The sequence below is a fragment of the Cyprinodon tularosa genome, unplaced genomic scaffold (genome assembly GCF_016077235.1).
Source record: "Cyprinodon tularosa strain WSP-4 unplaced genomic scaffold, ASM1607723v1 ctg291, whole genome shotgun sequence".
Taxonomy (NCBI): Eukaryota; Metazoa; Chordata; class Actinopteri; order Cyprinodontiformes; family Cyprinodontidae; genus Cyprinodon; species Cyprinodon tularosa.
This window is the reverse complement of record NW_024038998.1, coordinates 1-11,799: the sequence shown is the minus strand read 5'-3', so window position 1 is coordinate 11,799 and position 11,799 is coordinate 1. Positions and strand designations below refer to the sequence as shown.

The 11,799-nt window shown below is 41.5% G+C and overlaps 1 protein-coding gene across 1 annotated transcript; it reads right to left on the bottom strand.

The window, feature by feature from the left end:
* Positions 1 to 1,434: 1,434 nt before the first annotated feature.
* Positions 1,435 to 6,625, bottom strand: LOC119787254. The gene is made up of 4 exons (XM_038291009.1): positions 6,553 to 6,625; positions 5,506 to 6,394; positions 3,805 to 4,460; positions 1,435 to 1,476 (listed from the first exon to the last, which is right to left on the bottom strand). The coding sequence occupies exons 2-4, from the start codon at positions 6,371 to 6,373 to the stop codon at positions 1,435 to 1,437; spliced, it is 1,566 nt and encodes a 521-aa protein (XP_038146937.1). The 5' UTR covers positions 6,374 to 6,394; positions 6,553 to 6,625.
* Between the last annotated feature and the right edge of the window lie 5,174 nt (positions 6,626 to 11,799).

Genomic DNA, 11,799 nt, shown 5'->3' with positions numbered 1-11,799 from the left:
CCTTTGAGTCCAGCAGAAGTCTAAAAATCATCCAGTATTTCTATTTTTGTGTGTGTGTGTGTGTTTGGGTAAATCTGAAGCAACACCTAGTGATTAAGAAGCCCAACCTTTTAGTGAAGCAGGATTATCTGTTTTTGTTCTTCTTTTTTTAGTCTCAACATATTTATTTATTTATATGCTGGCTAAAAAAACAAGCCACATAGGAACTTATAATTGTCTTAATCATGTGTCTAACCAACTCATAGCCACCTATAACATTTTCAATTCAGTTTATTTATATAGCGCCAAATTCACAACACATGTCATCTCAAGGCACTTTACAGTTCAACCAGATCATACAGTCAAATTGATTCAAAGTGTTCTAAGGAAAACCAGTTGATTGCATCGACTCCTTGACTCAAATACAATCCCTCACACTAAGCATGCTTGTAGCGACAGTGAAGAGGAAAAACTCCCTTTTAACAGGAAGATTCCTCCAGCAGAACCAGGCTCAGTGTGAGCGGCCATCTGCCGAGGCCGACTGGGGTTTAAGGAGACAGAAGCAGAGATACAAAAAGCAGCTGTAAAATGCGGCCCCGTCCAGGAAACACACAGCCAGGCAGACGAGCTCCGAGCCAGCTCCCATGTTACAGGACGAAGAGAGCACATCCAGCCAGTCACGGTCAGAGACACAGGACCACACTGGAAAACAGGCCGATCTCCAGCATCTATAAACAAGGGTGTTGATGGAAGCAGCACAGCTGATGTTTCTCTCCAGGATGGCGTCACAGCTAAACAGGAACAGACGAGGCAAAGCTACTCTGAGGAAAAGCAGAGAGAGCATAACGTTAGAGATTGAACTAACAGATTCTACAGAATAGGAGAATAGAGAGAGAATGAAGCAGAATGATGAAATGGGGGTCCCTATGCCCTCCAAACGTCTAAACCTATAGTTTATATTTTACAAGATAGTTGCAAGAAGATCTTTACTTTTTTAGACCTTAAAAAAGAACGTCTAAAGAACTTAAAGTTGAGTTCATGACCCATCTTAAGGTCCTTGATCAACCATTATGGAGTATTTAGATCACTCCAGAAAATAAACCAAACGATAACACTTTTATGTTAAACTGGTTATAGATATAAATGCATCAGTTTAAAATGGGCAAAGCCAACTTTAGTTGTTGATGCTTTTGATAATGGTTATTTAATTTTGTAGAAATGGTTTTAACCAATTAACATTTCGGTTATGTGTTGACTCTGGTACCAAAGTGGTTCATCCTGGGTCATTTCTGCTCTCATCTCATCAGCTCACCCTTGTTCTTTTACAGGATGTAAGGCAAGACTGGGATAGACATGGAGGAAGGTTGATTGGTGTCTCTTCTGTATTGACTAGGCCAGTGGTTAGGGTTCGTAGTCCTGTTTCAATCATCTAATAGAGGCAATGAGAGTTGTATTTCAGAGCTTAAGGCTCTTGCAGTCAAATGAGGTCTTGGTCACCTTTGGAAGAGAAACCGGCCCACAGCTTCACAGATCCTTTACCATGCTTACCAGCAGCCGTGGTAAGAATGGTCTCGGCTGGTCTGGGAGCGCCTAGGGCTTCCCCCAACGGAGCTGGAGGAGGTGTCTGCGGAGAGGGAAGTCTGGGAGTCTCTACTTAGTCTGCTGCACCAGCAGCCGTTTGGTGCTTTTCTACATATTCAGTATTTGTGTCAAGTTAAAACAATCTTTTCTAAAAAAAAAAAACTCAGCCTTATCTCGCTTGGCCAAAACACATTATCCCTCTGAGTGTAGAACTTTGTGCTTCAGTCAGTTTCCTAAATGATATGTTTACATGTTCAGTGGTAGAGCAGAAATGCTTTTTTATGGTGAGAGAGTAACACATGGTCTTTATGGACACTTTGTAAACTTGGGATGTCACTTTTTACTGCAATGGTTTAACAGTTTTGGGAGTTTTATTTATTTTTTTTTTTATATCCTACAATAACTCAGTGGTAGCAACAAAAGAGCAACTTCTCATCCAGTCTGGTTACTAACTAACAAGTATTGCTCAGACAACATATATGGTCGCTTAATAAATTTCATGTTTCTATATTTTAATTCAATAAATTTAATTTCCCTTTGAGATAAGGCATTTTTGAAATGAATGGAAATTTTAATCCTAAGTACTAGGACTGGCCAGAATTTAGCATACAAAAGGGGCTGCTTTTGTATTAATTTTTTATCCTCATACACATACTGATGGTGGCAAGCTACATTGTAAACCACGGCTTCAATGGGGCAGGCTGACAGACAATATAATATCATAAACAATCAGCACCACCTCTGACCACCAGCAGCAGGCAAGATAGATAAGGCATCTTGCCAAAGGTTACAACTGAGACTGGACAGAGCTGGGGTTTGAACTAGTAACCCATCGGGTACAGGACAAACTCCAACCTACCAAACAGTGACCACTGCAATGAGCTGCATGGATGAATTACCCCTGTGCAGGACCATAACCCTCACCCTAACCATGATGAAGAGACTGATGACAAAGGCATTAACATCAGACAGGAGGCTGAGGTGCTGATGATGAAAAATGTAACTTCAGGCAGCGTTTTACATCTAATTTCTGCTTGAAAATACTTCACAACAAAAAAGCAAAACCAGAACCATTAAGAGAGATTAATGCAAACTTTTCATAGCTTTGCAAAGGTAAGAAAAATACGTTTTTCTAAAAGAAAAAAACATCACTGACACTCCTGCAGAATCCGTTCAGACCACTATGGGGTTCCAGACCCCCACGTTAAACACTTCTCGTTTAGACCATTGGATGATCTATAACCATCCTGATGGGAACCAACCGTCATGCAGAAAACCTATTACATTTCAAAGATTGAAATAAAGGGGCTTGCAGAAAAGGGTTTATGAACACTATGGCAATGATGGAAAATATGGGTGTCACAATAATTAAAATTATTTTAATCACATGTTCCCTGTTTCATAAATACATATTTTCTTTTTATCCATATTACAAAAAGATCAACACACATCTGCCTTCCTTTAATAATAATAATAATAATACATTTTATTTAAAAAGGCGCCTTTCTGGACACTCAAGGTCACCGTACAAAACATAAAAAGTGTCAGAAAAAATAAAAATTATAATTATAAAAACATTTAAAAACATTTAAAAATACAGAGGCTGTGACAGTGAAATTGATATTTTTAAAGAGAATAAGCAATCTTGAACAGATGGGTTTTGAGTTGTATTTTAAAATGGAGAATTGAGTCCGTATTTCGAAGTTGGGGTGGTAGAGAGTTCCAGAGGCGGGGGGCAGAGCGGCTGAATGCTCTGCTCCCCATGGTGGTGAGACGGGCGGAGGGGACAGACAGGTGCAAAGCAGATGAGGATCTAAGAGCACGGGAGGGGGTGGGAACATGCAGGAGGTCTGACAGATATGGGGGGGCAAGATGGTGAAGTGCCTTGAAAGTCATCATGATAATTTTATATTGAATGCGGAACTGTATGGGGAGCCAGTGGAGCTGTCGGAGGACCGGAGTGATGTGGTGGATAGAGGGAGTTCTTGTTATGATGCGAGCAGCTGAGTTCTGGACCAGTTGTAGTTTGTGGAGTGATTTCTGAGGAAGTCCAAAGAGGAGGGAGTTGCAGTAATCTAGTCGGGAGGTGACAAGGCTGTGCACAAGTATGGCAGTAGTGTGTGGGGTAAGGGAGGGACGGAGGCGGTTGATGTTTCTTAAGTGGAAGTAGGCAGACCGGGTAATGTTATTTATATGGGATTGGAAAGATAGTGTGCTATCGAGGATGACACCCAGACTCTTAACCTGGGGGGAGGGGGAGATGGAGGAGCTATCAATAGTGACCTGGAAACTGTCGGTTTTGGAAAGAGTTGATTTGGTACCAATGAGGAGAACCTCGGTTTTACTACTGTTTAATTGAAGGAAGTTGTTGGTGAACCAGGCCTTTAATTCACAGATGCAATTTCTGAGGGAGGTGGGCGGAAGAGAGGACGATGGCTGCGTGGTGAGGTAGAGCTGGGTGTCATCAGCATAGCAATGGAAGTGGATGTTGAATTTACGGAAGATATTGCCAAGGGGAAGGAGGTAGATGATGAAGAGCAGAGGCCCCAGAACAGAGCCCTGGGGCACACCTGAGGTGACGGGGGAGGGGGTGGATTTGAGGGTCTTCAGTTGAATGAACTGAGTGCGATCAGAAAAATAAGAAATAAACCAGTCCAACGGAGTGCTCGTGATGCCAATGGAAGAAAGCCTACTGAGGAGGGTGGTGTGACAGATGGTGTCGAAGGCTGCACTCAGGTCGAGGAGGATGAGGATGGTGAGTAGTCCAGAATCAGATGCCATGAGGAGGTCATTGGTGATTTTGATGAGTGCTGTTTCAGTGCTATGGAGTGGCCGGAAACCAGACTGAAATTCTTCATACAGGCTGTTGGCACATAGGTGAGAATGGAGTTGGGAGGCAACTGTTTTTTCAAGAATTTTGGAGATGAAGGGTAAATTGGAGATAGGACGGAGGTTGTTGAAGTTGGTGGGGTCGGCACCAGGTTTTTTTTACAATCGGGGTGATGGCAGCAGTTTTGAGAGGTGTAGGGACAGTTCCAGTGGTGAGGGAGGAGTGGATGATAGCGGAGATGAGGGGAGCCAGAGAGGGAAGGCAGGTTTTGACAAGTTGTGTTGGGAGGGGGTCCAATTGACAGGTGGATGATTTGGATTTCCGGATGAGCTCTGTGATTTCCGAGACAGTGGGAGGATGGAAGGAGGAGAATAAATGTGTAGGCGGGGGGAGATCTGCTGAGTTGTTGAGATGAGCCGTTGATCCAAGGTTCTGGTGAATGTTCTTGATTTTTTCTGTGAAGTATGACATGATGTCATTGCAGAAGGAGGTTGTGTAAAGGTGCAGGGGGAAAGGGTCCTGGGGTTTGATGGTATTGTTAAGTATAGAGAAAAGTGACTTAGAGCTCTGTTGATTGGCAGTGATTAAGTTGGAGTAGTACTGTGATTTGGTGCTGGCAATGGAGTCCTTATAGTGCATAATGTGATTATTGTACATTTCTTTGTGTATAGTAAGACCAGTTTTTCTGTAAAGTCTTTCAAGTTGCCGTCCTTTGGTTTTCATGTTTCTGAGATTTGGGGTGTACCAGGGGGAGGAGACAGAGAAAGAAACAAATCTATTTTTTAGAGGAGCAAGTGAGTCAAGAATATTATGGAGACCAGTGTTGTAATGAAAAACCAGATCATCAGGGGTTAGTAGATTATTGAAGTCAAGGAGGCAGGATGAGTGGATACTTGAAATAAGGGTGGAGGGATCAATTTTCTTTATGTTCCGGAAGGATATGAGGCGGGATGTTTTAGAGACTGAGAGAGTAAGATTAACTGCAAATGAGAGGAGAAAATGGTCACTTATGGGGAGTTCATCAGATGTTATGTTGTGGGGGATGACACCAGAGCAACAGATTAAATCCAGAATATGTCCTTTGGTGTGTGTGGGGGTAGTGGTGTATTGCTGACATCCAAAACTCTCTAGGCAGGAAGTAAAGTCTTTGGTAAGAGGCGAATTGGTGTTGTCCATGTGGATATTGAAATCACCCAGCAGAATTAAGTTTGGTGAGAGAGAGGATAGGTGGGTGAGAAAATCAGCAAACTCAGTTAAAAAGGCACTATTCGGTTTTGGGGGGCGGTAGACAGCAGCAATGATGGTTGGAGTTGGACCAGATAGCTTGCAGACTGTGGATTCAAACGTGCTTGAAACTGGAGCTGATACCGGCGAGACTTTCCAATTCTCGCGATGAATTATCGCGAGACCTCCTCCGCGACCGGAACCACGGGGTTGAGAGATGTAAACAAACCCACTAGGAGTGGAATCGTTGAGCTGAGAGTAATCTTGGGGCTGTTGCCAGGTCTCGGTTAAGCAGAGAAAGTCCAGTTTACGGTCAGTGATGAGATCCTGAATGAGATGTCCCTTGCTTGTCAGTGAACGGATGTTGAGCAGAGCAAAGTTGAGTGCGTTGTTGTCGCAGCTGGTGGTGGTGCTAGCCGACCGAGCTAGGCGGGCTAACACGCTGTGGTCGACAGCCCGGCTGGTGGAGCATGGAGGGCGACGAATCCACCGTCGGGAGCTGGACCAGATGGATTTTATTGCTGTTGAACCGTTGCGGTGGACAATCCGACGGGAACCTCGGTGGATGTATCTCCGACGTGGCTGGAAGGTGATGTCCGGGTGAAGGTGGAGAGCCTCGGGCGCAGGTCCAAGGGAGTGACAGCGGAGCCGGAGCAGGTCAGCGGGTGAATACTGCAGCAAACCCGCCACTTGCAGGTGAGCGGGCAGTAGGAATATCCAGATACAGACAAGCAGGGTGTATGTCCTGCCGGTCCACATTATTAAAAACGCCAGGTGAGGCTGAAAACGAGGCAGGACAGGTGAGCTACTGGTAGTAGCCTAGTTGGGACTCACACAGTCCTGTAGTGCTGACGAATCGTGGTCGTATTCCCAGTAAAAACAATCCCAGTAAAAACAATTAGACTGTCCGTTAGAAAGTAAAAAAGTTTAAAAGTTACCGGTGAGCGAAGGCAGTGAGCAACGAATACAAAAATACCGGCGAGCAGCGGCAGCAAGTCGTGCCAGCGTTCACTCCCCCAGCGTATCCTAATGCAACATCTGATGGTAGCATTTAATGGTATGTTCTCCTATTTCTCCCATTTTAAAGAACAGAATGTGGAGATATTTTAGTCCTAATCTCATGTTTATTCTCCAGGGAAACCATAGAAAGCCATAGATTTCTAATTAAAGTTATCTGATATTTAGATTAACTTTAACATATAGTCAGGAATTAGATGTCTCCAATTTCATCATTGAGGATGGCAATAATTTGCAATTAGCAATAAAAAAAAAGGATAAACCTCACTGAAGATCTTTAAAGAAGGTGCAAAGCAGGTAGGGTGTGGAGGTCAGCTAGTAGTATGCAAACATAATGTCCAAACTGCACAGATCTATGGGTGTAGAATATGCAGCTGTGGCCCCAGGTTTTGTGTCTTTGTTAATCAGACTATCTGTGAAAGTCTGGTGCAAATCAAATAAATTCTGTGGGCTATATTTCCCCAAAGGTCAAAGGAGACATTGGTGCCATGAAGGACAAGGCACAGAGAGTATTTGTGCATTTAAATATATATGGAGAGTGAGAAATTTGTATCGGTGGAAGAAAAAAAGTCTGCACAAGCTGACTCAGATTAATGCTGCATCAATTGGGAAGCAATTCATTATGCAATTAAACCAAAACAGGTAAAACAGCAAGCATTGTGTTTATTACGTGAATTCATACAATCTGGGCTTTCTCTAGCTGCAACCTCCTCCAACCGCAGCGTAACTTACGTATGTTGTCTAGCGACCATGATGGGATGAGGCAAGGCTCTTTGAAGCCAATGGGGCCAAAGGTTGCAACATTCCATAAATCAATTCAGTTTAACAAATCAAAGTTTGCTCTATTAAGGTTCATGTCTATATTATCCTGAGATTTTTTAATGATTTATAAAACTTCTCTGAAATTTATTTAATTTCCCTTTTGGAATAATGAAGTGTTTTTAAATTGAATTAAAAAGCAAGCCTTGACTCTCTGAAAAGTACACGTACGCAGGCCTTAAAAATGATGACATGATAAGATGATGAAATGTTTTAAAACACAATTTTAGAAAATCTCAACATAACATGGCTAACATGGCAAAAGCAGCTCAAGGAGAAATTCATGAAATCTATGAATCCAGTTTTGAAACAAAAAAAAAAAACTATTGTTGATTTTCAAAAGCACAGAGATCTTAAATATTCATTCAACTAGAATTATATATATATTTTAAATAAACACCTAAATAGTGGTAATGACCACTATTCGCATCCAGCTCTGTAGCCACACTCTCCTGGATTTTGAGTAGCTCTTTAGATCGTTGAGTATTTAGCTTGACACACAGATTTTAGCATAAGTAAACCCTGTAACTTTGAAGTTAACTAATTACTGATATAATCAAACCAATTTGTAATAAATTCATACAAATGGTATTGATAGTTTTTAACACACACCACATAAAATATTCCAGAAAAATTAAAAAAACAATCCACTGGAATTTGTTTCCAAGTTTGAAGACGTTTTCGCTTCCCATCCAGGAACCTTTTTCAGTTTAAAATGTCAAAAATGTTACATTTTTGACATTTTTTATTAATAGGGTTTTACCTGTTGTAGAGTTTGATTTGATTTGAAACATAATGTCTGGTGTTTTCCTCCAGGCCTTAAAAACAACAATTATCAAACCATTGTTAAAAAAGAAAAACTTGGACAAATTGGTCCCACAGAACCACAGGCCCATTTCAAACCTCCCCTTCATCAGTAAGATTATTTTAAAAAGTTGTATTTCAACAGTTAAATGCCTTCTTAACAGTAATCAGCTGCTTTGATGTCTCCCAGTCAGATTTCTGGGCCAACCACAATACAGAGACTGCCTTGATTAAGGTTTTCAATGACATCTGTATAAATTCAGACTCTGGAAGAACCATGGTGCTGTTATTATTGGACCTGAGGGCAGTGTTTGATAATGTTGATCACATGATCTTATTAGAGCATCTGTAAAACTGGGTCGGCCATTTTGGTACAGCACATGACTCGTTTAAATCTTACCTGAAGGACAGGGATTTTAAATCAGGGACCAGAACTTTAAAATCAGAGACCAGAAAAATCACATGTGGGGTTCCTCAAGGCTCCATTCTGGGGCCCCTGCTATTCAATCTCTACACGCTCCCCCTAGCTCAGGTTATAGCAAACAACAAAATCCGTTACCATAACTATGCAAACATAACACAGCTTTACATCACAATGTCACCAGGTGACTATGAACCCATCAGAGTGTTAGCAATATTCAACCTACTCTGTAAACCCAGAACTAGAGCCAAACACAGAGCAGCAGCATCCAGTTCCTATGATCCACTGATAGGGAGCAAACTTCCAAAAGACTGTGCAACTGCTGAAAGCCTGAGTTAATTTAAGTCAAAGTTAAAACAACATGTTTGTTTAGAACTGCCTTTGACTGTGGATGTTAAACTGCTAACTGATGTAATATTAGTTTAGGGATGTGGTCCAAGTGTTTTTTTGTTTTACTTCCTGTTTTTATCATGTACTTATCTTGATTAGCTTTTTCTGTGCTTTTAATTTTTATCAGTTTTATTGTCTAATTCATGTACAAGCACCTTGAAATTTGCATATACTGAATTGTGAATTTTACAAATAAGCCTCGCATTTGTCGCATTGTGGTGGCATTATAGTTTTTGGGTTTGTTGCATGTTTCCACTTTGCATCTTCATTTTCTGTGCTGACAACATTTCTCCTTTGTAGCATGCCCTCTTTGGATTTGTTTTGTCTGTTTGTGCATTACTCTAATTTTTGAATTTGCTAGTCATTTTTTTTTTTCTTTTCCTGTAGGCTGAATTAACAAAAACAAGCTGGACCCACAGCCAAACCAAAATATACATGGATGCGCAGGAAGACATGCATATTCACTGCTATTACATGTTTTGTCAGAATTCTTGACTTTGAAAGAACATAGGTTGCCGTGGTTTCTCATGCCTTTTGTCATTTCACTCACTCCTGTAATTGGATAAAACTGAACTGAAAGTTCCTTCTTTCGAAGAATATTTTGTGGGGACAGACCCATATTAATAACGTGTCAAACTAAATCTGAGTGTTACAAAAATATCACTCTGGTTGGCCATTTTACTCATTTTTTGTGTTTTCAGTACTTTTTAAAATTTGCTATGAATTCATGTATGTGCACAGCTTGTGCACCCCTCACCCACTATACCTAAAATATATAAAAACTCAACAAATTTAGCCCCTACATCTGGCCTGGTGGAAAATTACATAATTTAAGTGTTTCAAAAAAGACGCATGAGAAATGGTTCTACAGCATCCCCTTAAAAAAAAATAAAAGAACATCCTCATTTCACTTACTTTGTTGTAGGTGTATGAATGTTAATAAATTTAAAGAATTTCCTAAACTTAAAGTCTCTTGCACCCTAACCAAGAACAAAGGGAGGGGGAGTCGGACTTCAAATTCAAATTGATATGGCTTCTACACAGAAAGTTGCAGATACAACAAAAACCCTTCAGTGATTTCTCCCAGCCGGTCCCAGACAATACAGTACACCATGGTCAATCTGTAATATTTAGAGAAGAACGACTCTGAATCAGGGAAACTACGGAGACAGTCAGTGAGATTGAAGAAGAGATTTATTTAGTAGAGAGCAGGAAATAGTGTCTGGCAGGATCTTCTTGGGTTCTGCTTGGGGAAAAGATTAGGGTAATGGTGAATAACTGGTAAGAGGAGGAGGGAAGGAGGAGAATGTGACGGTTTGTCTTAGGCTTGGAAGGATGGTGTCCTGGGTCCAGGGGCAAATTGAGTCTCTCTCTCTCTGGTGATGGTGTGTAGGAGGGTGAACAGGCGGGCTGCTGGAGGAGGGCTGAGGCTGATTGTGACCTGAGAGATCCAAATGATGAGGAAGGTCCAGGCTTGAATGTTCTGTTGGCTTGGATGGTGAACTAGGAGGGAAAAGACAGAGACACGGAATTAGAGCTGGCTCAGAAATATCTAGGAGCAAAGTTGGTTGGTCATATACCACGCTGGTAGCGAGAAAGAACTGACGCCCTCCCCCTGGTCCCAGCTCCTTAAGTAGGCTCCTAATTAATCAAGATTAACCGTACCTGCCTGTCACACCCTGCAGAGAAGAGAGAGAGAATCAATCACTGACCTCACAGAAGTTGCTGTCATTTTAATACCAATACTAATGCTTTTGGACATGTGTTTGGCTTGCATTTCTACATATCTGATCAGATCTGATCAAAATTAACATGATGGATTCACATTAAAACAATCTGTCCCAAGCAGGGCATATAAGTAATTTCGAAGGTTGTACAAAAAAGTCTCTTTGAACAAGGGTCCAAACCCAACAGGAAGCCATTTTGGATCCATCCATCCTACTTATCAGGGTCGCAGTGATGCCAGTGCCTATCTGCGGCAGTCTGTGGGCGAGGGGCTGGGTATACCCTGGACAGGTCGCAGGGAAACACAAAGATACACAAAGACATACAACCATGCACACACACACCTAAGGAGAATTTAAAGAAGCCAGTTAACCTAATAGTCCTCTTTTTGGACTGTAAAACTAAGCCAAAGTACCCAGAGAGAACCCATGCATGCATAGGGAGAACATACAAACCCCATACAGCAATACCCCAGGCCGCTACCCACTGCTCTATTGTGCATCCCCATTTTGTCTTTTGTCTGAGAAAATTCTACTTAGAGCTTTTGACTTGCAAACTTCAAAATGACTGCTTTTATGTAGTGATGGAACACCAAGAAATGTAAAATATTTTTGCTCAGTCAAAGTCCATAGTAGTTCCATAGCAACATATTTCATTGTCATGCTTTTTGCACACAGTTTGCTCCAAATCAAGAATGCATGATTAGATTTGCTTTAAACTGATACCAATGATCTTTGTAAGCAACAAAACTGTACACTGATAACATTGTGTAAAGACTTACCTGCACCACTAGAATGTATAAGCAGACATATGTCCCTAATGTCTCATCTACATTACTGCAAATGCTGTGTGCTTCCTATAGTACCGCATTTTAACACATGGGCATGCTTATTTAAAGACATGACCTTAGCCATTCCTAGACAGAACAGGAAGTGATCACAACTGCCATCAGGAGGGTCAGATCTGAAAGATATTTGGATGCTTCACCGGAGCTAAGCTTGGCCTTTCT